At 36.9% G+C, this 25,573-nt stretch overlaps 3 protein-coding genes across 15 annotated transcripts in view; 1 reads left to right on the forward strand and 2 right to left on the reverse strand.

The window, feature by feature from the left end:
• On the reverse strand, positions 1-9,460 carry nfyal (nuclear transcription factor Y, alpha, like). Of its 11 annotated transcripts, none has more exons than XM_051901854.1 (10): positions 9,321-9,460; positions 8,585-8,670; positions 7,747-7,833; positions 6,984-7,130; positions 6,476-6,607; positions 5,900-6,002; positions 5,013-5,167; positions 2,699-2,872; positions 2,503-2,610; positions 1-764 (listed from the first exon to the last, which is right to left on the reverse strand). In XM_051901854.1, the coding sequence occupies exons 2-10, from the start codon at positions 8,654-8,656 to the stop codon at positions 702-704; spliced, it is 1,041 nt and encodes a 346-aa protein (XP_051757814.1). In that variant the 5' UTR covers positions 8,657-8,670; positions 9,321-9,460; the 3' UTR covers positions 1-701. The 11 variants fall into 11 exon arrangements, with proteins under 11 accessions (XP_051757814.1, XP_051757813.1, XP_051757817.1 ...); XM_051901853.1 differs by having other exon boundaries at positions 4,995-5,167; XM_051901857.1 differs by lacking the exon at positions 7,747-7,833.
• Positions 9,457-12,240, forward strand: ngrn (neugrin, neurite outgrowth associated). Of its 2 annotated transcripts, none has more exons than XM_051901861.1 (4): positions 9,457-9,592; positions 10,154-10,375; positions 10,446-10,556; positions 11,481-12,240. In XM_051901861.1, the coding sequence occupies exons 2-4, from the start codon at positions 10,155-10,157 to the stop codon at positions 12,052-12,054; spliced, it is 906 nt and encodes a 301-aa protein (XP_051757821.1). In that variant the 5' UTR covers positions 9,457-9,592; position 10,154; the 3' UTR covers positions 12,055-12,240. The 2 variants fall into 2 exon arrangements, with proteins under 2 accessions (XP_051757821.1, XP_051757822.1); XM_051901862.1 differs by having other exon boundaries at positions 9,555-9,691.
• The window catches only part of sort1b (sortilin 1b), an 18,985-nt gene continuing 5,649 nt past the window's right edge, over positions 12,238-25,573 (reverse strand). Inside the window, exons 7-20 of one of the 2 annotated variants that reach the window (XM_051901844.1) lie at positions 24,917-24,963; positions 21,466-21,620; positions 21,244-21,388; positions 20,847-21,002; positions 19,866-19,972; positions 19,636-19,738; positions 18,947-19,118; positions 18,624-18,811; positions 18,339-18,528; positions 17,489-17,605; positions 17,195-17,303; positions 14,931-15,124; positions 14,701-14,821; positions 12,238-14,577 (exon numbers count right to left, since the gene is read on the reverse strand). In XM_051901844.1, the coding sequence (XP_051757804.1) occupies positions 14,563-14,577; positions 14,701-14,821; positions 14,931-15,124; positions 17,195-17,303; positions 17,489-17,605; positions 18,339-18,528; positions 18,624-18,811; positions 18,947-19,118; positions 19,636-19,738; positions 19,866-19,972; positions 20,847-21,002; positions 21,244-21,388; positions 21,466-21,620; positions 24,917-24,963 (1,819 nt within the window). In that variant the 3' untranslated portion in view covers positions 12,238-14,562. The remainder of the gene's footprint in view (positions 14,578-14,700; positions 14,822-14,930; positions 15,125-17,194; positions 17,304-17,488; positions 17,606-18,338; positions 18,529-18,623; positions 18,812-18,946; positions 19,119-19,635; positions 19,739-19,865; positions 19,973-20,846; positions 21,003-21,243; positions 21,389-21,465; positions 21,621-24,916; positions 24,964-25,573) is intronic. The other variant, XM_051901845.1, reaches the window with a different exon arrangement.

The raw sequence follows: 25,573 nt of genomic DNA on the forward strand, positions 1-25,573 counted from the left end.
ATCTTTCACAATGCATTTCGCACACAATTTTTATCAAAATACAGGTTAGACGACTTCATTGTCTAAAACAATAACTCAAGAGTTTTCACATTTCCGAGTAAGAACTAGATGAGCCAGGAAGACAGGTCACTGGATACACAAAACTCACTCAAATTACAAATGATAGTTTTTTTCAAAACACTAATGTAAAATGAATTCCTGTTACGAACAAATCCTGTATAAAAGCTTGGGAAACAAGGACACCCCATATGCCCGGTGTTTCCTTGGTGACTAGGACTGATTTCCCAAAAATGTTGCCCTTTTGCCTTTATTGTTTCCCCAATGCTCTTTTCGCCATGCCAAACATTAAAAATACACTGAACAATGAACTTCTACTACCACCTTCGAGAAACATCACGGTAAACAAGTCATTGGTTAGCCGTCTCTGTGGGTCAATTTACGCTTCGTTATTTAATTGCTTTTTAAACCGCAAGCTGAATTCATTACGCTGTACATTAACAGTAATGGCTTTCTATGTGCGTCCTCAGGAGCAATACCAGACTATGGAGAAAACAGAAAACAGGGCCCCTCCCTTCAGTGGAAGACAGGAGAAACACAGGCCATGATGAATTAGGTCTGTTAGTGTTGCATTGGAGAAGGTGATTCACACTGGTGTAAATTTAGGCCTTCAGAGTCACTAAAAAACGGCAGCAGTCCAAGTGCTATGACACCCGAATCATCTGGGCCACAGCCTCGTCTCCAGTCTGGTTCTGGTCCTGTTGCTCCTGCAGGGGTGAAGGGGAGATGAAGAGGGTCAATCATTACCCTCATGACTAATTTCAGATATGCTTCACTCAGCACTAAGCCTTTTTACTAGGGTTGAGACATCTTGACTTATAGAATCAGGAAAAACACTGAATAACCAAGAAGGAACAGCAAAAGGTTTATGTTTACCAAGCTGTCACATCATTGGATTTCAGGGAAATTGAGACTTCTGTTCTATAGAACTGTTTAACATTACAGACTTCATAGCAGATATTTGTCCTTTTCTAGTCAGTGATGTATATGGAAATATATTTAAAACCCAAAACATTTCTGAATAAAAATGACTTGACAAGACATGATAAGGAACATGCATCACAAGGAACAGTTTACACTACTGTTCAAAAGTTTGGGGTCAGCAAGTTTTTTTTTTTTTTTGTCTCTTCTGCTTACCAAGACTGCATTTATTTGATAAAGTAATATAGTAAAAACAGTAATATTTTAAAATAACTGTCTTCTATTTTAATATATTTGAAAATGTAATTTATTCCTGTGATATCAAAGTTTTCAGCATCATTATTCCAGTCTTCAGAGTCACATGATCCTTCAGAAAACATTCTAATATGCTGCTCATGAAACATTTCTTATCAATGTTGAAAACAGTTGTGCAGCTTAATATTTTTGTAGAAACTTACTTTTTTTTTTTCAGGATTCTTCGATAAAGTTTAAAAGTACAGCATTTTTAAAATAGAATTTAACATTGTAAATGTCTTTACTGTCACTTTTGAGCACTTTAGTGTGCCCTTGCTGATTAAAATTATATATCTTATATCTTAATTATATATAGCTTACTGACCGCCAACTTTAAAATGGTAGTTGAATTTGGTTGTAAATTGTTATTTTTCTCAGTGAACCTTTTAGAAGTCAGTCAGAATGTTTATTCATCATAAAAATCACAACATGCGACAAAAATGAAAAGTGACGACACTGCACAAGTAAAGACAAGCAAGAAAGGACAGTATCCACAAAAAAAAACACAAAAAAAAAACACAAATGCTTCCTCAAAAAAAAAAAAAAAAAAAAAAAAAAAAAAGTAAATGTAGTAAACAACAAAATATATACATATCAAACAAATTTCACATTTCTTTTAAACTGGTCCCTCAAAAAAATCATTTTCATATTTTCAGGCAGCGATTTCATGATTGAAACTGACAGTTTGCCAATGGCAGTTCTCTCATGCTTTCTTTAACCTCCATGCTGTTAATAATAATGTCGCTTAGATCAAACAGAGTCACATTGCATTAGCAATTCTTAGTCCTGAAGAGCTGCATCAGTAAGGTGCAAGGAATATCAGTGATTTCATCCTGATTGTGTCATTACTGTGAAAAGTTGATCTTTTTCTTGTTAAATATCACAGAATTGGAAATCCAAGTTCAGACAGGCAGGTTGTAAAATACCACAGGCAGATTTTGCAGATCATGCAGTCTGTTTGCATGAATGCTTAACTAGCAGTGAGACCTGATGGGACAGACTCAAGCAGCCAACAAGCACAGGGAAAAGCAGGAGGTGATGCGTGCAAGAGCAGCCAATGACAGCATGTCACACCACGAAAGGAGTGAGAATCAATCTGCTAAGGAGTTTAATGACAGCGGAGATGAGCGTCTATGCGAGGGGCGGAGTGTGCTCAGGCAGCCAATGTGCACTCGCGAGTTCGGTGGCATTGCGGAGGTCTTCCTGCTTGATATGGCCCTGCGCTCTCACCTGCATGGCCAAGGCCATTTCTTCTTTCTCTTTAGGTGAGAAGAAGCGCCCCCCGTCACCACGTTTCCGCTGCATGGCATGTCTGTGACGTGACTCGTGAAGGTATTTCTGTAGGGGAGAGCAAGGAATCAGTCTGGATATGAGACATAATTCATTTCAAGATGTGCATCATGGCATTCAGAAGAGGAAGACTCACCCTTCTTTCTTTAGGGATTTTGCCCTCTGCCTCCAGCTTGGCACGAGCTTGCCGTCTCTTTAAGATACGATGATATTGCTTGGCATTAACATAAAGTGGCTCCTCTTCGAGCATCTCGGCCCCTGGCAGAGGGATTCGCTGAATGGCTGGCACAGCACCACCACCCGGCACCATCTGGCAGAGCGGGAAAGGAAGGAAAAGAGCAGAGAGAATGAATTAATTTCATGTCCAAACGGAAATGAAATAATGTATTTGTAAATGTAACAATTTCAATCAATCAGTCAAATCAAATTAATTAGCAATCCAGTGATCAGTCAGGTGACAGCTGATGTAATATGAACTGAAATATGATGACACACTAGCATGAGAAAAGGACAGTCACAGAACAGCTGAGTGGATCATTTGTGAAGAGACAACAGGTGGATATCATCCTTACACCTGAATCAGTGCTAAAAATTAACAGAGCAGAGGTCGCCACTTTCCACTTGCTTCTGAGTAAATCATCAAATTCTAGGAATATTCTTGAAACTAGGATTTTTTCTTAATTGGAGGACACTGAATGCTATTACATATTAAAGGAATAGTTCACAAAAAATACAATAGAGGGTATGCACATGACATTACTGTCGGCCAGAGTGACTGCGGTTACGCCCACTGAGTTGCAAAAAGACTGAATGGCAGCATTGGTTTTCTGCGTGAATGCCGCGAAAAACACACAAAACACAACCAAAATGGGAAAGAGCTTTGCGATTGACTGTACAAATAGATTTGATAAGAAATTTGAGGTATATTTTTACAGACTGCCGAAAGCTAAAGAAAAGAGAAGCAAATGGATCGCTGCAATTCACAGAAACAACTGGACTCCAGGCAGCGAAACGTTATCAGTTATGTCAATATGTTGAATTTTGGGGTAAAATCACACTCTGTATCAGGCACGTGCACACTGTGTAGTATGAAACAATTGCGTGAGTGTGAGGGGAATTAAAATAAATTGGTAAGGAAGTCAGAGTTGTGTTAATATATTTAACGTTTTATTATTTTTTCAAATAAATAATTATGAGAAGTGCCCTTTTTTCCACTTAAGCCCCTGCCCCTGCCCTGCCAAGCATGTCACATTGTGATCAGTCAGTGTGACACCTAATCATTCATGATGAAGTGTCACATCAAAAAGGTCTAAAGGTGCCATAACGGAGTTTCAGTGAATTACTTAAATGTCACCACTTTTATGATACTTTTATGGTGCTTTATTGTCATTTTGAATTTTGACAGCCCAGTTCCAGATTGTTTTCTGAAATACAACTGAAATACAACTAAAGAAAACAAAACATAAATATTAGATGAAAAACGCTAAGGAATCTAGAAATGTTGCCATTAGGGCTGAGTGATATATTGAGTTTGTATATCGTTGTATTTTTATAAAAGTTATAGAATTTGATATTACAAGCGCATCTGAAAAATAGTAGAGGACTCATAGTGAGCTGCTGCTTGTCCTAAACATGTGACATGCTTTATATTAAGGGCTTCAAAATAACTCATAAGACATAATTAATGTGTAGGCAATAGTTTAAAGTGGCATACAGATGCTCTGACATACACATCTAATATACATTTTGGTAAAATATTTGTTATACATTAAATGAGCCATATGTAGAATTTTAAACCTACAAGTTAGTGTAATTCTATGATAGCAGTAACTGTAAAGTGACTATTGTAATAGGGAAATCAAATATGGGCTAATATAATCACTATAAGCTCAGAAGAGTGAATGTGTGTTCCTCTTACCAGTCTGTGCTTTTGTTTTTATCTATTTTCATTTTTAGTTTTATTAATTTAACTTGTTTTAAAAAGCATTATTTTTGCTTTTAGTTTGTAATGTTGATTTTTTTTGGCCACATCACCCAGCCCAAGTGTAAGTTTAAGTACTAAAATTACTAAAACTAAGACAAAAATAAATTAAAGCTGTATAGAAATATTAAAAAATAAAACCTAATAAAAATGATAAAGGCACATAACAAAATTACCAAAAACTAAACTATAAATAATATATACTATATATACTATATATACTAAAATAACACTGCTACAGAAAAATGAAAGTCATGTGAGTTCAGAACAACATTTGTGTGAACTATCCCTTTAAGGTAAAATCACTCGTACGTATCTATTTGCTATCAGTAGGTTGGATCAGCACGTGAAAAGGCGAGTCCACAAGCAAGGTGATTGAGTTTTAACACAGCATGCACCCTCCTACACCTCTGATGACTAATGAAGGGGACGGTTTAAGTTTGTTAGATACCTCATCAGGAGGTCTTACCATGACCATTCCCCCAGCGTTCACCATGTTTCCGGATACTGGCAAGGTAACGGTGACTGTGCCCTGCCCACTGTTGGTTGTGGAGGTGTTAGCAGCCCCTGCTGCCTGGACAATCTGAGTGCCTGCCAGGGTGCCTGCTGGGATGGTGATCATGCCTATGGATGGGAGAGAACTATTAGTCCTAACCTGAATAACCTTCAGTAAAATGGCATATTATTCATGCCGTTAAAACCCTGATTGATTATCCAAGCCGCATTTATACTGCAGGTCATGATGCCCAATTCCAATTGTGGACTATATATGATTTTTTTGACGACCAGCTAACGTCTTTTTTTTTTTTTTTTTTTAAATGTCCCATATCTGAAATCACTTAAACTATACACATAGTGAAACAACCCAAGGTAGACATACTGACCGATTTGAAATGGACGCAGACAAAATTATAATACAAGCTTTTGTTTTCCGCACCATCTTTAAAGGTCAGCAAAACATTGGGTTGAGCCTTTGTCCTTCATTGCGCCATTGAAAAGAGTCATGTGATTACGGATGGTGTCCATCTGAGTTGATGTCATTTGACACCGTCGCTTTTTCAATGACGTATGACTCAGTTCGCTTACATAGCAGACACAAATGCATGTATTGATTCATAACAGATTTATTTCCACATATGAATGAGGCCTGCAACCACTCTGAGAATATCGGAATCCATTTGCTTTTTTTCTGTCTGCACATTCATGGATCATATCCAATCTGTGTCACATGAGAGGAAAAAAATCAGAATTGGGTCACCTGAACCATGTAATGTAAATGCGGCCTAATAAATGTTCATGTCTGATTTAATGTACATTGAAGCAGATAAACCAGGTATAGGTATTGTATTTAAATACCCTGCTGCAGAACTGTGCCATCAGCGTTCACAGGCTGGTATACAATGGTCTGTCCTTCAGCTGTTTGGGCAACCTGCTGCCCCTGTACTGTAATCTGCTGCCCCTGTAAAACAGAACACAAATTCATTTATAGTTCATACAACAAAACCTGTGTGAAGTAATCTGAAAAAAAAAAATAAATAAATAAATAAATCTGCCTCATACCGTTTGCACAAACTGTAGTCATTATAGTTGATATGACAGCATTCTCTATGACATAATATGCATCAGGGAAAACATAAAGTACAATGTTCCCACACCATTTTAAATGAAATGTTATTAAAGGGATAGGTTCACCCAAAAATGAAAATTCTGTCATCCCCATTGACCAGCAACATTCTTCAAAATATCTTCTTTTGTGTTCAACAGAACAAAGAAACTCATACAGGTTTAGAACAACTTGAGGGTGTGTAAATGATGACAGAATTGTTATTTTTTGGGTGAATTATCGCTTTAATTTGCATAATTTTCCTAGGCCTGGAATTTTTTAGCTACATTCCAAATAACCAGAAAAAAAGAATAAAGTGTGTTTGAGACCTGGTTCTGGCCCGCTGTAATGGCAGTCTGGGGCTGCTGTATGATGATCTGTTGAGCCTGACCCTGCTGACCCTGCAGCTGCAGAGTTTGACCTCCTTGCAACTGAATCTGACCCGGCTGAACCAACTGGATCTACGTATTTAAAAAAAAAATGCATCAAAAACAATAACAACAGTATTTAGATCACTTTACCTTGAAATATATAAATAATAATAATAATAATAATAATAATAATAATAAGCCATCGTTTCGCATTATTAGGTATAAGTATGAGCATTAATAATAACAACAAAGGGATATTAAGATAATTTTACTGTTAAGCGTAATAATAATAATAATCAACATCCTCATCCATGTTTCATAAAATATATGCACTATTAATATAATAATATCAGAGGGATATTTAGATAATTTTACTGTTGTTCAGTATGATAGGACAATCTACAGATCTATTTAAGGAGCCTTTCCCACATTGATGAGTGTTGATGACAACCAGAATATCACTTACCTGCTGAAGGCCTTGAGCTCCAGACACAGGCACCTGCATGATGGTCTGGCCCTGAGCTCCAGACATGGCCTGTACCATGATGGGCTGACCTGAGGACGTTATCAGCTGCCCGCCACTCACCTGGACCATCAATGGCTGACCCTGGACCTGAGCGCACACATAAACTGAAAGTTAGCATGGTGATATTTAAATATTCAACACAATATTAGACCTGCACATGCAGCTTTAGGCATTACACAGGACATACGTCAACGTTTATGATGGCCATGTTGTTCCAGTTACTATACAATACATTTTATTTTTACAATTTCTACAGAAAATGCCCTTGGATGGCAGTAATGGCTGCAATAAGGTAGCAAGATTTCCACATGTTTGTATTCTTACACAAACATGATCATAGTGAGAATCCACTCAAAAGACAAGCATGCAGTTCATCCAAATACAGTGCTGTGAACTAGTATCACAGTATAAAGCATAAAGTGGTGATGACATGCATGTGATCTTGTAATGTCTCCACAGTTACTCTACAAAGTCTTTTTTAATTCTGTTCCAGACACATTGAAAGAGGTGAATCCCTCTTCATAATGTGTCCTAAGCAGATGCTTTGATGCCATGGGCAACATGGCAGAAAAGCTCATTGGACGATCCGGATCACGATTTGCTGCAAGTAAAAGCAAGGCATGCTGGACAGGCTCACATCCTCACAGACAGTGTGACATGACGCATGCAACATCACAAGCCTGAAGGTCGAAGTTCACACAACTACCTGGAGCGTCTGCACTTGCTGGCCTGTTGCCGTAGCGACGGGTGCTTCTGTTTGCAGCTGTACTGTGGTTACGGTGCCCTGAGCCTGTGGACAATCCCACATCACACCTTGCTCTGCATTATCTCTTACAGAAATGCACTTTCTTGTTTTATACTTCTAATCTAATCCTGTAATTCAAACTGTCCATTTCTGATATTCTGGATCAGTGGTTGTCAATAGATTCGCAATCCAAAAATGGTTCAGCAACTTTTTAAAGGGAGGAAAAAGGCTCCCTATAATTTGGATTTTGGATGAGGACAATCTTTTACTTCTGAAGAATAAACATTTTTTTTACCGTGTTGGAAGTCCAATTTAAAAAATCTGGCTCCTAAAGCAAAACTATTTGACAACCAGTTGTACAGTGATAAATCAGCAGCGCTTTTGTTTTTTTGTTTTTTTAAAAAGTCTACATATATATAGAGAGAGAGAGATGACAAAAAGCTGTTATTAATACAGTGATTGTGCACTGGGTGTGTTTGTGTCACATAAACCTTGTTTTTATCAGGACTGAGGTATTTCATTTCAAAGGAGAAAGACTGCAGGCCAGTTCAAAAACTATTTACCCAGTCCTTTCCTTGAATTGGTAACCACTTCTTAAGTAGATTACCCTCCTGCTATTTTAAAAATACTACCGCACCTGATATACATCTGCAGTGCATACAGTAAAATTTACAATTTAGATAAGTTTAAAAATGCATGGGGGAAAAAAAAAACAAATCAAACACACAGTCATGGTCTTTTTTTCCACAGTAAAAGTCACTGATTAACTGAGTAACCTGTTTACATTGGCTCTTACCTGCTGCTGGATTTGCCCATTGGCAGCTTGCACCACTATCTGATCCCCGGTTGTAGCTGTATATTGCTCCATCTTTCCTTCCTCACCTAATTTGTCATAAAAACATAAAATAAATAAATAAATGAGGTGCAAGCCGTTTTCTACTTATTATTCAGTATAAACACAACTGGCAGACTTCTATGAAAACAAAGACTTCTCTGAAGTCTGATGTTGAACACACAAGTCCCTAGCTGCAGGTTTTGGCCAGAGGCCAGGTGTATTTTGAGACTGAGTGTTTCCTTGTTGAAGCTGTTTAACATTATGAACAGCATCTTTTATTACCTTCTGACTGCTTGTCTGAGGTTTTTAGCTACACATACAAAGTAAGTGGCTGAAAAGTTGACAAGAAGGTCTTAATAATTCACAAATTTGCAGCATTTCACAAACATTTGCTACTTGTTATGGGCAAACCAAGGTAAATAAAATAGGCTGAAATTCAACCTGCTTTTAATTAGTTCAAAACAGCCCCTAATTCACAAACATTTGCAGGTCTGTCTTTGTTTTCGACCCCCTCACTAACTGTATCATTCATGTCCAATGTCCGTTCTCGCGCGCGTATCGCTTATGGCTCGCGCTCTCTACCTCTCGCATTAACCGATTTGATTTCTGTATTCGGAATTAGTCATTTGGTTGGTCACTGACAAACCAATCCGTGTTGTCAGCTACCATTTCCCTTAGAGCAAGCGCAACCCTTTACCGTTTCTCCGGTTGTCCGGTACCCTTCTGATTGGCTCCACTACAGATCTCAAAAACCCAATCAACACAGTGGTGCGGACAAAATGGCGCAAAATGAGCCACACAGAGAAGAAAGGAGGCAGGCTTGACGCATGTGATCGGCGAACGTAGCCGAGTGTTGCCGAGTAAAAACGATCCGAATCGGAAAGAATCGAATGACTGCCGCGCATGCGTGGATAAACCGTGCTTCCGGTGTAATGTCACCGTGGAAGGAAAGACGAGCAAGAGGAACATGTGAGTGTTTCACAGGCACTGTTTACAAAATTGGTACACACAGCATTTGTCATTAAATGGTTGTATAAATGTAAAGTTTGAGATACGAAATAGAACAAGGTAAATATGACCTTTTGTACGATGGTTCACTAATTAGCTTACGTTTGAGAAGTGACGTAGGAATATTGCTTTTCAGTTTTTAGGAATAAACCTTCAGAATATAGATAGGAATAAAACTTAAAAGTCTGGCATATTATGTGCTATTGGAGTGGAGAGTTCTGGCTTAGTGCAGGAGGGGAAAAAAATCCTTCTGAGAAAACAGTTTTTAAAGATATGTAACGTTATTGTAATTGAAATCTGCAGTAGATGAAGTGTAACAAAATAAAAATGTATTATGAATGTTATGGAAGCAAAATAGTCTAAAATCCCAAATTGATCAGTTCATGAAAAACAATCCTAGACTTTAAGCGTGACTTTTCTTCAGACTCTTATTATAAATAGTTATTTGATAAATATTCATTTTTTATGTTGGATTAAGTTGCAATTTCAGATGTCACTGTCTTTATGTTTGTGACTGTACAGAATGGCCACACCATGGAGAATGGCCCACATGTTGGCCACCAAACTGACTCCTTTCCCAGGACCTGCTGCTTGCCAGGTTTGTCGCTATGCCAGTCGAGGCGCAAACGGGTGGATGTCACAGAGGTATTCTGATTCACATTCAAAACAGAAACAACAGGAAGACGTTTTTGAAGATGATCATGATATGGATGCAGTGGAAGCCAAACTGAACTCTATTATTAGGTGAGTCCTTATACAGGAGCACAAAAGCAAATACCCCTGTCTTCATGTATTAAAATTATTTCCTGTGCAGTGAAGAGAAGAGAAGGCATAAAGCAGCAAAGTTTCACATAATCAAGAGGCAAATGAACAATCCTGGAGCCTCAGAGAGAAGTCTCACCTGGGATGCCATTGAACAGATAAGGTATCAGCTCTTGATTCTGATTGGTCAGTCACAGCATTGAGCTGTCAGACATTTTTGTATGACTGTATGTTTATATTCAGAATTCACTTAAATCATATGCATTTGATGTGACTATATTAACAAATCTCCTTGGAGGACTTTAGTATTAATTCTAATATTTGTTAAGCAGAAAATCTTTGTATTTGAATATTTTAGATAATTAATGAATTGAAAAAGTAACTGACTGCAAATTAATAATATATAAATTAATAATGTAATATTTTTGCAGTGTTCATCTTTTAATATTTTTTAAATGTACACTACGGTTTAAGAGTTTGGGGTTGGTAAGATTTTTTTTACAAATGTTTTTTTGATAAAAAATACAGGAAAAATAGTTATATTGTAAAATATTATTGCTGTGTTTTCTATTTTAATATACTTAAAAATGTAATTTATTCCTGTGATGGCAAATCATTCTAATATGCTGATTTGGTGCTCAAAAACATTTCTTATTATTATCACTGTTGAAAATAGTCGTACTGCTTATTATTTTTGTGGAAACCATGACACTTTTTTCAGGATCATTTGATGAATAGAAAGTTCAAACGAACAGCATTATGTGAAATAAAAATCTTTTATAACAATATAAATGTCTTTACTGGCATTTCTGATCAATTTAATGTATCCTTGCTGAGTAAAAGTATTAATTTCTTTCAAAAGAAAAAACTCCTGACCCAAATCGTAGATTAGTAGTGTATTTTTTATATATAAAAGTTATATAATTTTAATATGATTTTTCTTAGCAAATGCTTTAAGTGAAACTTTAAGTAATTTAACAATTTCATATCCAACACATTTCTGTATGTAATAACATAATAATAACAATATAAATATTGTAGTTATCTGCCCTCCAAACACTGACCAGTCATATATCTCTTTTCCCAGGTACTTAAAGCAGGAGTCCCCAGAGGAATGGACACTACAGAGATTAGCAGAGGGTTTCTCTGTAAGCCCTGATGTCATCTCCAAAGTCCTCCGCAGCAAATTCACCCCAACAGCAGTCCGAAAGCTAAAGCAAGACTTTAAAGTGTTAGCCAGTACTGGGCAGCAGTCTCTCCGAGATGGCAAAACTGAACGGTCCAGACTACCAAAGAGTGCAGCACCAGCCATGCTCTCCTCTGGAAAAACAGGTGCCCTGACAACACAGAGTAAAACAGCCCTTGCAGTGAGGGATGGTGAGACTGGACTGGCGCCCTCTGGTGGAAACATAGTACCATCTCAAGTACTATCAGCTGTACACAAACTGACACCTGCTTTGCATGAGCAAACTGACTCTACAGTGAGAATGGACATGAGAGATGATATAGAGTTAGAGGAAGAGGAGGAGTGGGATGGAGTGATTCTGACAGAGGAAGAGCTAGAGCAGATCGCACAAACACTGCAGTCAAACCCCAGTCCAGTGAAACAGAAGGGAAGTGAGTTTTTTGACAGTGAAGGCAACTTCCTGTACAGAATTTGAGTGGTTGTCAAGTCATCCATGTTTATCAAGACACTTGTTGCTCAAGTTTAGGCCTGTTCTTTAAGAGGACAGAACTTTATTGTTACAATTTGTAACATAACTTATATGGCTTATTGTACACTTTTCTGTCACATTTGCTTTTTTACTCTTATGAGCAAACTTAAACACAATAAAAATACAAAATCAGTGGGACAAATCAATTTATTTCTCAAACAAACAGTTCCAAATATACAGAGCAAAAAATAACAGATACAAAGTCGGAATTGCTGTATATACAGAGCTTCACAACTAATATGTACACTGATTTTGCACAGCAAGAAAAGAGTTACACCTCGTATAAATAAATCACTGTCACAATGGAAATCATTTACCTTAAGATTTCATTTGCATTGCATCTATTATTGTTCCCAAGCATGGGGAGCAACCCAATTTAGTAAGACAATAAGTATTAAATCATTTAGGGGCATGTTTGTTTTTATTTTGTTGTATAAAATTTTATACAGATCTTGTCATCAACTGAAATATTAACTGTTTGTCAATGCTAATGTTATGAACTGGCAATTCTTTCAGAAATGAGATTGTTCTCTTGTTTTTGAATGAATTTATATTTCACTGGAAGGCACAAGCTCTGCCTCCATGCTAGGCACTTGAATCAAAACATACACTGGGGTTTTTATACCTATTAACATCATATATAACTCATAGTTTTTGCAAAGGAGATTGTCTTCCTCTAAGGAAATGTGAGACTTTTGATTAGGTATGTGTATAGAAACAAACAACTGCTAGAGATGTTGAAACAAATGGCTCCAAATTAACTGTAGAACTGATATTTAAATACACACTTAATAAAAGAAACCAATCAAGCATCAATGCAAACAGGAAGTACCAATGGAAAGGTGCTAAATTGCTCTATTGTATTTGAATATCCAAAATCAAATCACATGATCAAAGAGTTAAGACCGCTGGATTTGATATGGAAAAAACTGATGTCATTATTACAAGCTCTGAGGAAGCCTCCGGAGCTGAAATTCAGATATGGTAATAGGTTTTTGTTTTTTTGACCTTGAATGCATGTAAACCTATTGTAGGAGACCTCCAAAACAACATTAGGAACCTTTAAAATAGCACAATACACACTTAATAAAAAAAACTCACTGCATGAGACATCAAGCATCTATGCAAACAGGAAGTACCAATGGAAAGGTGCTAAACTGATCTATTGCATTTGAATATCCAAAATGAAATCACAAGACTTCAGACCACTGGATCTGTTCTCACCTCGCTGAAGTTGGTGCACACACATAAAAATAATTAACACATGCAAAATTATTGCGACTAATGGTTTGTCATACAAACACTTAGTCAGGTTTTAGGCGTCTCTATGCGCAATGGTAAAAAAAAAAAAAAAAAGGGTCACACTTTTTCTGCTTGATAACATGGGACTTTCCTGCTGTCAATACAAGAAGCAAGAAACAGCACAAATGTTGAAAGCCAAGAAAACTATTTAACTACAAAATTTGATTTGGGCAAAATGTTCAAGGTTGTACACAAACTACAGTCGTGTTCTATTTTACATGCATCTGCATCATTTAGTTCATAAAAATATTTATTATTACAAAATTTTACCTAACCGTCACAGAAATTGCTTGGTTTGAAGTGTGACAGTTGCTTATTTACAATTACCACAATGTTATCGCCATGTTCTACAGTTATTTGTCCAAATAACAATCGCACTTTATCAAACTCACAGCCTAGCTACACAGTTTCAGGTAAATAATCTTAAAATTATAAATATATTCTCCCTTTTTTTGTAAAGCCAAATCTATTGCCTGTTTCTCAGCATTTTATTGCTATATTCATTAATGCACCTGCTTGCTTACAGTAAAGTGGACATTATGCTAAAGCTTTGACAGCAGGTATGATCACATTTTAGTGATAAACACAGTCAGGGTTCAGTAGCACAGTATTTTAAACATTACATATGATATGATTCATTTGTCTCCTGTTTCTTAATGAAATTCCTGCTGAAATAAACCATTTCAAAATCTGATATCACTGTGAGAATGAACTATATCTCTAGTTCTGATGTAAGGGCATCTGTACATAAAAAGAAAAGCAAGTATTTTACAAGTACCCCAGTGACAGTCTCATCAAACAAAGGTTTGATCCCTAAAATCCCGCCCAGAAGACCCCAATGTCAAAAGAAAAAACTGAAACTTCCACAAACAGCATTTTAAACACTTCTTCTCTGCTTCAGAGAATTTCAGCAGAGCTACATTCACAAGACTATTCTATCATTAGAATAGGATCATCAGAATGCCCTCCTATTGGTGGAGAAGCAACCAGGTTCCCTCCTAATGGTCGAGAAGCAGGAAGCGCATGTCATTAGCTGGTAGATTAAATTTGAGAAAGCTGACAGCTGGTTTGTGCTTTAGGAGAAGAGAGACAGCAGCAGTAATGCCTGAATGACAGGAAATGAAGCTCCATATGCTCTTCTAATGCACAGCTTTACTCCAGTAGGTCCTGCCAAAAACACACTTTCATTTAGCAAGATCACTACAACTATTTTGCATTTTTTTCTAAACAAATACCAAAGAAAATTACATATAGGTATATGTATTAGTGTGAGATGGTCCAAATCTGTACCTCATCTGAGTCATCATGGAAATCATTCTTAGGTTCTCCAGCCACATCTGTGTCCAGTGGTTCGTCTATGGCGTTGGCTTCCGCATTATGTTGTAAGACTGAGTATCTGTGTACCAGGAACCTGCAAAATATTGAGGCCAAGACAGATTACTGTCAGACTGTTTATTTGATTTTATATCATTAAAAAAATTCTATATGTAACCCATAAAATGTCAGGAGAACAGACTGACCTTCCACCACAGACATACTTCTTTACAAACAGAACCCCAAACACTGTGCCGGTCAGCAGGATGGCAATGACGATCGCAATGATAGGGGCGGTATGTGAGGTGGATTGACCTCTCTGTGGATTACAGAGATACAGGGTAAACAGCGGTGCATAAATATTTGAGGTTTTCTCAAGCACTGTAGTTGTAGCTGAGGCCTGGAAGAGATTGGTTCATGTTGTCAACATGTCGAGAAGATGCTATTTTCAGCACTGTAAATCCACTTTGCATGTATTTCAAAAGGATGAGGACTCGCGCTGGAATTGATATGGGAAAAAAAACAGAAAATTTTCATCCCAAAATGGCTGCCACGCTACCGAAGTGCCACCTCGTGACTGTTACCCAAAAAGCCTCTTGGGTTCTATACTCTTTGGTTCTATGCTCTTTGACTTGGGCCGCTGTCCAAAACAGCGTTATGGCAATTTTGCACCGGCCAGAGGCAATTACCAAACTGGTTCTGCGTGTGTATCACACCAATGTTCATATTTTGTGACAGCAAATCAAAGTTATTAATTATGAAGGCTATATTCAAAATAAACCGGTAGTATTATTTTTCTTCAAAACTATCTAAAAAAAAATAATGCCTGTAGGAAAAAAATTTAATGACTTTTTTTTTTTTTTTTTTTTCACAAAATCCATTTAATGACTTTTAATGCTTTTTAATGCCCCATGGAAACCCTGTTTAACACTTGCATGAGAACAAGAACTTTAAAGAGATAGCTCACCCAAAGATAAAATTTTGTCAATATTTTCTAACCCTTATATGTTGTTCTTTGCCTGTCTCTTCCATCCCTGAAACTGGGGACTGGGGTTGTTAAACTCCAAAATTACTAAAAGTATTATAAAATTTATTATATTCAAAAGGGTGTTCTTTATATATATATATATATATATATATATATATATATATATATATATACAGTGCCACTTGAAAGTTTGTGAACCCCTTGCAGAATCTGTGAAAATGTGAAAAATTTTAACAAAATAAAAGAGATAATACAAAATGCATGTTATTTTTTATTTAGTACTGTCCTGATTAAGATATTTTACATAAAAGATGTTTACATATAATTCACAAGACAAAAAAATAGCTGAATTTATTAAAATAACCCCATTCATAAGTATGTGAACCATTGATTTTTAATACTGTGTTTGGTTACCTGGATGATCTGTTTTTTTTTGTTTTGTGATGGTTGTTCATGAGTCCCTTGTTTGTTCTGAGCAGTTAAATTGCCCAGCGTTCTTCAGAAAAATCCTCCAGGTCCTGCAGATTCTTCAGATTTCAAGCATTTTTTGCATATTTGAATCCTTTCCAGCAGTGACTGTATGATTTTGAGATCCATCTTTTCACACTGAGGACAATTGAGGGACTCACACACAACTATTAAAAAAGGTTCAAACATTCACTGATGCTCCAGAAGGAAACACGATGCATTAAGAGCCGGGGGGTGAAAACTTTTTGAATTTGAAGATCAAGGTAAAATGTACTTAATTTGTCTCCAGGAAACATGTAGGTATCTTCTGTTGCTTCCAAAGGGCAGTACTAAATGAAGAAAATTGATATTTAAACAAAATAAGAAAAATTTGGACATCTTCATCCGGTTCAAAACCCCTGACTCTTAATGCATCGTGTTTCCTTCTGGAGCATCAGTGAATGTTTGAACCTTTTTTAATAGTTGTGTTTGAGTCCCTCAATTGTCCTCAGTGTGAAAAGACGGATCTCAAAATCATGCAGTCACTGCTGGAAAGGGTTCAAATATGCAAAAGATGCTGGAAATCTGAAGAATCTGCAGGACCTGGAGGATTTTTCTGAAGAACAGAGCTCAGTTTAACTGCTCAGAACAAACAAGAGACTCATGAACAACCATCACAAAACAAAAAAAAAACAGTCGTAGATCATCCAGGTAACCACACACAGTATTAAGAATCAATGGTTCACAAACTTTTGAACGGGGTCATTTTAATAAATTCAGCTATTTTTTATCTTGTGAATTATATGTAAACATCTTTTATGTAAAATATCTTAATCAGGACAGTACTAAATAAAAAATAACATGCATTTTGTATGATCTCTTTTATTTTGTTAAAAATAAAAGAGACTTTTATTGTTTTCACATTTTCACAGATTCTGCAAGGGGTTCACAAACTTTCAAGTGGCACTGTATATATATGAACCCCTGTCTGAATTATTAAACTAGTAATATGCAGCAGGGTAAACGCAGTCTCACCAGCATCTGAGGTTCCAGCAGGTCGCTGACACATCTCTTGCTCAGGTCAATCAACTTTCTTTGTGGTTGTTCTCCTCCCTCACATTTATCACCTGGAATCTTTCTGTACCTATAAATGAATTATAATCAGCATGTTTTTAGAGCTCTCTTAATAAATCACAGAGAAGCAAGCAGGTGCTGCTAACCAGATGTAAGGTAATAAAGCAAATGAAAAATCTTGACTCTCAAGTGTCAACTTTTTAAGGCGAAGATTTAGTCTTCAAGCAATGGAGAATAATCCAAAGAGTGCATTACCCACTGGTCTGTAGCTGTTCCTTTCTCCCGTGGATGCAGATCTCCAAATCGTGGCCTTTGAGATCAGCCTGCTCAATACATTCTGAGCTGTTCTCTTTACGGGAGTATCCAAAGTCACTAAGGAGGAGGGAAGAGAATATTTGAAAACTTTGAGCTGCACAATTAATTGATAATAGATCTCGATTCAAACATCCACATGATCTCATTCCTAAATGACAACGATTCGCCTGTGTCTATTAAACCTTTGACAAAAATCACACCGGAACATACCGAAACAGTTCAGATATAAACACAGATGTCTACAGAAGCATTCAAAATAGGGTAAATCACTAAATTACAGATTTAAAAACATTTTTAGAAACCAAAATAAAATAAGTAATAAAAAAAGATGTTAAAAACAGTGATATATGAAATATAATAAATAAATAAATAAATAAAATAAATGAATAAACATGCTAAATAATTTTTGTTTTGTTTTCCTAATCATCGAGCCATCTTCACATTACTGTGAAGTCGTCTGATAGTTAGTGATGTGTGTGTTAGTGATGTGCGGATCACGGTTGTATTCATGGACACTGCGGATAATCTGCCGGTCGGGTGGGCCAACTAATAAAAAATAGCATTCTGATTAATTGCGGGAGGATGAGATGAATCGACGATTGTACTGAAAATATGTCCAAAAGTGTCATCCAAAATTTTAGACTAAAACTGAATTACCAAAACTGAAATAAAATATATTAAAATTAATTAGAAATATGTATGAAATATATAAAACTGGAAAAAAAAAAATCCATTCCTCAAATGAACTAAAACTATAACTAACGCTGTAATAACTTTGGTTCCCACTCACCACAGGAAGTCATCCAGAGTGCATCTGCATGGTGTGGGCTGCTTGTTGACAATGTAATCCCTGCCAATCCAACACACCGAGTCCTTTCTCACACGCAGGAATCGTTCCTTATAACCCAGCATGCAACCATCTTCTGGGTCGCTGATGTCATCAGAGTGCGCCAGCCACTGGACATAATCACTTTCTTTGCCTGGGAAACAGAAAGATTAGTTTGTGCTAAACCCAATTATATAAAGTTCAACATGCCTTTGATTTTGTGTGGTTCAAACAGAACTGGTCACTCACAGTTACGTGTCAGCAGGTCTTTAAAGTCAATGGTGTAAGTTACCCAGTGGCTGATCATAGCATCTTCATAACCCCAGAGACTGACATTCACTGAGCGGGCACCAGGCTCTGAGGCCAGCCCTGTGAAGTACATTGGCGTCTCGGTGAACTTATAAACATGCCAGCATTGCCCCTCATCGGTGGAGAACCTGAGAGACACAGAAACAATGAGTACTGGCACTCGGCATGTCGAAATATTATCATATTCTTCGGGAATGCATGGAAAACTGGCCGTATAAAAGCCAACTGTATGTGTTTCGTCTCAAGAACTAAAGGAAGCTCACTTAATCTCAGAGATGGGTTTGGCTTGGTTGTGCTCCACGGCCACCAGGAGGCCTCCTGAATCCAGGATAGCATAGTGGTGCGGCCCCTTCAGAGCCAGCAGCCAGGAGTAGCCTCCATCATCAGACACGTACACATCAGGGGTCAATAATGAGATAGCATCACCTACGCTGCCTGAAAAAAAAAGTAAGCGGGATAGTCTAAGTTTCATTATTCGAAAGTCATTATTTTCGCAATTCTCTTTGGTGATGCAGAAATTATTACACACTTTATATTTAAAGGTGCAGTAAGTGATTTCTGAGAAACGCTTTCGAAAGTGGATCGGACCGAGCGCCACAACACACTCGTGGCCGATCAGCAGTGGGTGGTATATACAGCCATGATGAGGGAGGAGAGAGAGTGAGGCCACTCTTGCATTGCGTTTGTGCATTTTGGTGGGCCGAGCAACGAAGGGAGGGTGTGTTTGTTTGGGTTGATTTCAAATAAATCAGAAATTGTTATAAATTTCTCAGAAATCACTTACTGCACCTTTAATTTTCTTGTATCTATTTTATCTATTTCATATTAGTTACTTTTATATGTGTTACAACTTGTTACTACAAATAATAAAATAAAATAAAATAAAGACATTACAATTTGTCACAGAACTGAATTGCACTTTGGACTTTTCCTAATAGTGTGCATGCATTACCATGAGCCAAGATGAGTCCCACAGCATTGGGTTCACTCAGAGGCAGCATGGGAACATTCAGCCTCATGGAGGTGCTGTATGAAGCATGAATATGCAGACTACACTGCACAGGAGGAAGACAACACAAGGTAAGTAAATACACATACTGTTAGAGGTAGACTTCTCAAGGAATTTAACTTTTTGGCCATATCTGTCCAATTATCACAGCTTCCATTCAAAGTGATTCTTACCATTTCTTTATCTTTGGCTGTAGAATCACACTTGCTGTTCTCTGGTTTCTTCAAAGGAACCCATTCTCCTCCCTGATCAAATGATATTACTGTCTGTACCGAGTTGTCTTCAGCAGAAAAAGAGAAATAGAGTGAAACAAAAATTACTCTGACATTTCAGAAAATCCTTAATTTAAGTGTCTTTGGTCATGTGAGCTATATGTTTTCACATTTAGTTGGCTATTTTTATTGGTTATTTTATTAATTATTTTTATTAAAAGTATATATACACTTTTATGTAGTAGGGATGCATTAAATTGATCAAAAGTGAAAGTAAAGACATTTATATTGTTAGAAAATTTTGGTTTAAATAAATGTTGTTCTTGAGAAGTTTCTACTCATCAAATAATCCTGAAAAAAGTAGCACAGCTTCCACAAAAATATTAAAAGGCACAACTGTTTTTAACATTGAATAATAAGAAATGTTTCTTGAGCACCAAATCAGCATATTAGAATGATTTCTGAAGGATCATGTGACACTGATGACTAGAGTAATGGCTGCTGAAAACTTGTGGTTATTATACGAAAACTAAAGCCATAGAAAAACATTACTAAAATAACACAGCTTTTTCATCACAGGAGTAAATTATATTTAAAAATATATTGAAATACAAAATAGTTTAAAACAGTTTATAGTTTTAAATTGTAATAATATTTAACACTATTACTGTTTAAATGTATTTATTTCAAATAAATGCAGTCAAAAATATTTATAAAATCTTACTGACCCCAAACTTTTAAACAGTAGTGTATGGAGTCTTAAATATCATATTCATATTCAAATGTATATTTAGAAAGTAAACTGCAAGCCGTTATTTAGAAACTGCTTATATCCATTTTGATTTAAAGCATACAAAGTGATACAGGCCTCCTAGAGTAATCTGAGTTTAAATACACACAGACTATAATTGTATATCCGTCTTATGTAGAATTTAGTCATACCCTCAGCCAGCACGCTAGTAGTGAAGACTCCTCTGAGGGAAGTGACATTCGTGAAGTCTGTCTCACCCCCTGGAGTTGTATACAGATGGCGTTCTAGAGACTTGGAATACACAGTGCCTCTGTCATCTGACACATAGATGGTGCCAAACCCAGCGTCTGGGGGAAAAAAAACAAACAACACAGTTGTGTACAAGAACAAATCAAAATGTTGCATTTTTTTTAATGTTGTTTCACTCCTTGATATTACTAAATGCCAGTGGTTAACCAATAAAAGTTTCTGATACTATATTATATATTTCGATACAGTAATGTGGCATGATGGTTTCTACAACAGGAAATGTTAGCTGAAAACATATGTATTATGGTTATGTTAAATAAAACAAAAAGAAACACTGACCTCCTGGTTCATCCACATGCATGAAGACCATTTCATCATTGGCTGCTAGTATTGAGTAGAACTGCTCGTGACTGACAGGAGGAAGTTGCGCCATGTTCCACGTCTCACCTTGGTCTATCGACACATGTATTGCGCGTAAAATGTCCTAAAGAACATCCACACAGTTAAAGCATCACATTCAAGAATATATACACTCACACTTGGGTGCACTGTCACACACACCTCTGACGCCGACTGCATTATGGTTCCTGATCCAGCCATAACTGAAGCAAACAGAAAGCGTCCGCCGATCCCAAATGAGTAGATTTTCTCGGCGACTGTCTTAATGTTAACACCAAGGTCAACTGACTTCCTCAGCACCAGTATCCCTTTATCAACTGAAAACACAAAACAACAAACAGTGAGGTAACATTACCCGGACCTGTATTTCTTGCCGCAGTGGTGTTGTGCTTTTCTATAGCAATAACACAAGGTTTGCTGACTCAAATCCACTGTGGGATGCTGAATTCTAATTCAAAAAAATTCTAACAACACTTTATTTAAACACTGTTAATAAACTCTTGAGTAACACCACTCACAGGGTGCTGCATCATCCCCTCTGACACTGGTGCAATCACCTTGCAAAAAAAGCACATGCACACATTGCCAAACATCATGAAAAGGAAGCTTTAAAAGTATACACTTTTACTCAAGTTGAGTTCAAAAATAAGGATAGCCGCTGACAGGGTCAGTGCGAGAGAGTTTTGGGCCAGGTGACAGGATTGTCATTGCTGTATTGTGACTCTGACTTACATATGTTGATCATGATCATGTGTTTTTATGTTTTGTAAACAAAATCATTGGGCTTTTTTTGTGAATTGCTGTTTTTTCTTCAAAATTTCAAGAATGACTATGACTATATGCCATTATGTTGCAGCAAAATGTTTATGGATTTTTAGGTGTGCAATTTCCAGCAATTATTGCAAATTATAATATATTCAATTATTGTTATGTAAATAAATATACTTATTTATTCTTAAAGAAAATAACAGTTAATGAAAATATATTTTTTATACAACATTAAAATGTTGCTAAAAACTTCTACATATAAAACATAAAATAAATATATAAAATATATATCCTGTGGAATAAATACATATTCTTATTTAATTTTAAAGAAGATAGCAGTTAGAGAAAAAAGTGTGAAAATATATATATGTATACAGTATCTCAGAAGTGAGTACACCCCTCACATTTTTGTAAATATCATATGTTTTCATGTGACAACACTGAAGAAATGACACTTTGCTACAATGTAAAGCAGTGAGTGTACAGCTTGTATAACAGTGTAAATTTGCTGTCCCCTCAAAATAACTCAACACACAGCCATTAATGTCTAAACCGCTCGCCACAAAAGTGAGTACACCCCTAAGTGAAAATGTCCAAATTGGGCCCAATTAGCCATTTTCTCTCCCCGGTGTCATGTGACTCGTTAGTGTTACAAGGTCTCAGGTGTGAATGGGGAGCAGGTGTGTTAAATTTGGTGTTATCGCTCTCACTCTCTCATACTGGTCACTGGAAGTTCAACATGGCACCTCATGGCAAAGAACTCTCTGAGGATCTGGAAAAAAGAATTGTTGCTCTACATAAAGATGCCGTAGGCTATAAGAAGATTGCCAAGACCCTGAAACTGAGCTGCAGCACGGTGGCCAAGACCATACAGCGGTTTAACAGGACAGGTTCCGCTCAGAACAGGCCTCGCCATGGTTGACCAAAGAAGTTGAGTGCACGTGCTCAGCGTCATATCCAGAGGTTGTGTTTGGGAAATAGATGTATGAGTGCTGCCAGCATTGCTGCAGAGGTTGAAGGGGTGGGGGGTCAGCCTGTCAGTGCTCAGACCATACGCCGCACACTGCATCAAATTGGTCTGCATGGCTGTCATCCCAGAAGGAAGCCTCTTCTAAAGATGATGCACAAGAAAGCCCGCAAACAGTTTGCTGAAGACAAGCAGACAAAGGACATGGATTACTGGAACCATGTCCTGTGGTCTGATGAGGCCAAGATAAACTTATTTGGTTCAGATGGTGTCAAGTGTGTGTGGCGGCAACCAGGTGAGGAGTACAAAGACAAGTGTGTCTTGCCTACAGTCAAGCATGGTGGTGGGAGTGTCATGGTCTGGGGCTGCATGAGTGCTGCCGGCACTGGGGAGCTACAGTTGATCCCCTCCCTTCGGAGACAGGGTAGTATTCCAACATGATAACGACCCCAAACACACCTCCAAGACGACCACTGCCTTGCTAAAGAAGCTGAGGGTAAAGGTGATGGACTGGCTAAGCATGTCTCCAGACCTAAACCCTATTGAGCATCTGTGGGGCATCCTCAAATGGAAGGTGGAGGAGCGCAAGGTCTCTAATATCCACCAGCTCCGTGATGTCGTCATGGAGGAGTGGAAAAGGACTCCAGTGGCAACCTGTGAAGCTCTGGTGAACTCCATGCCCAAGAGGGTTAAGGCAGTGCTGGAAAATAATGGTGGCCACACAAAATATTGACACTTTGGGCCCAATTTGGACATTTACACTTAGAGGTGTACTCACTTTTGTGGCTAGCGGTTTAGACATTAATGGCTGTGTATTGAGTTATTTTGAGGGGACAGCAAATTTACACTGTTATACAAGCTGTACACTCACTACTTTACATTGTAGCAAAGTGTCATTTCTTCAGTGTTGTCACATGAAAAGATATAATAAAATATTTACAAAAATGTGAGGGGTGTACTCACTTCTGTGAGATACTGTATACATACATATATATATACATACATACATACATACACATACACACACACACACACACACAGATAGATAGATATAGACTGTATATAGATATAGACTGTATATACATACACACACACTGCCGTTCAAAAGTTTGAGGTCGGTAAGATGTATGTTTTAGATGTTTTAGAAAGTTTCTTATGCTCACCAAGGCTGCATTTGCTTAATCAAAAATATAGTAAAACAGTAATATTGTGAAATATTATTAAAATTTGAAATAACTCTTTCCTATTTTATTATATTTTAAAATGTAATTTATTCCTGTAATGGCAAAGCTGAATTGAATTTTTATCAGCCTATACTCCAGTCTTTAGTGTCACATGATCCTTCAGAAATCATTCTAATATGCTGATTTGGTGCTCGAGTAACATTTCTTATTACTATCAATGTTGTAAACAGTTGTGCTAATTTATACATTTTGTGATGCATTTTTCAGGATCCTTTGATAAATATAAAGCTAACAGAAAGAACAGCATCAATTTGAAATATAAATCTTTTGTAGCATTATAAATGTCTTTACTGTCATTTTTGATCAGTGTAATGCATCCTTGCTGAATAAAAGTTAATTTCTTTCAAAAAAACAACAACAAAAAAACAGTGACCCCAAACTTTCAACCGGTAGTGTGCATCTTAAAGTATACAGTAGTGTGTATCTTAAATTTCAGAAAATGTTGGCAGGGCAATCTCAAGATCTTTCATTTCAGAATTAGAATAACTCAGCTTTAATACAGTAACTAATGCACAAGGATGCACAAACAGAAATACACATAAGAAATCAATACACACACACACATACTAGCGACAGAACGGAACACATTCATGTCACCACACCTTAGATCAACAAAGCTATAAATATTACTCACAGCAGGATCCGTTAAGGTTGGCAGAGAAGAACAGACTATCCATTCCCCTGTGGAAATAAGGAAGAGAGAATTGATCTGTGAGATTAAACTCAAGAGACCTCATAAAACAACAGCAGTCAGATCAGGTCACTTCGGATCAGTCACTTATTTGCGCTTTGCAGCATAAGTACAAACATGCTGCACACTAAAAAGTCAAGCAAGGAGACAGTTTATGACAATCACCACACAAACCATATTTTCAATTTATAGATAACATATGACCAATGCAACAAGAAGCTGGTTGCACAGAGATTCTCCATTAAAATTCATGGCATCGTTGTAACAGGATATCTACAATTGTCACAGATCATATGACATTTTGTTAAGATGTTAAGATTAAGGGAGTGACTCAGGTTGAGGAGCTTTCAGGTTGCAACATAACCGAAAACAGTTTCTAAAATTAAAATGTAATGTTCCATGCAGCACATTTTTTATACTTAATATATAGGATAAAATATTAAACTTAAAATTTTTTTTTTTTTTTAGGAAGGAAAGTATATAAGTTAGTTTTCTTTTATCACAATATTACAATATAATGGTTTAAGGTGTTTTCTAAGAAAAAGGATGTGACATAATTTGTGGCAGGAAAACAACAGAAAAAACATCCCAATTTGATGA

Source organism: Ctenopharyngodon idella, chromosome 8 (assembly GCF_019924925.1).
Source record: "Ctenopharyngodon idella isolate HZGC_01 chromosome 8, HZGC01, whole genome shotgun sequence".
In the NCBI taxonomy this organism is placed as follows: domain Eukaryota; kingdom Metazoa; phylum Chordata; class Actinopteri; order Cypriniformes; family Xenocyprididae; genus Ctenopharyngodon; species Ctenopharyngodon idella.

Coding starts and splice junctions, on each gene's coding strand:
- ngrn (XM_051901861.1), top strand. CDS start 10,155: ATGGCCACACCATGGAGAATGGCCCACATGTTGGCCACCAAACTGACT. Junction 10,376..10,445: donor AAACTGAACTCTATTATTAG/GTGAGTCCTTAT, acceptor TTTCCTGTGCAG/TGAAGAGAAGAGAAGGCATA. Junction 10,557..11,480: donor GATGCCATTGAACAGATAAG/GTATCAGCTCTT, acceptor CTCTTTTCCCAG/GTACTTAAAGCAGGAGTCCC.
- nfyal (XM_051901849.1), bottom strand. CDS start 8,656: ATGGAGCAATATACAGCTACAACCGGGGATCAGATAGTGGTGCAAGCT. Junction 6,608..6,983: donor GAGCTCAAGGCCTTCAGCAG/GTAAGTGATATT, acceptor TTAAATACGTAG/ATCCAGTTGGTTCAGCCGGG. Junction 2,611..2,698: donor AAATCCCTAAAGAAAGAAGG/GTGAGTCTTCCT, acceptor TCTCCCCTACAG/AAATACCTTCACGAGTCACG.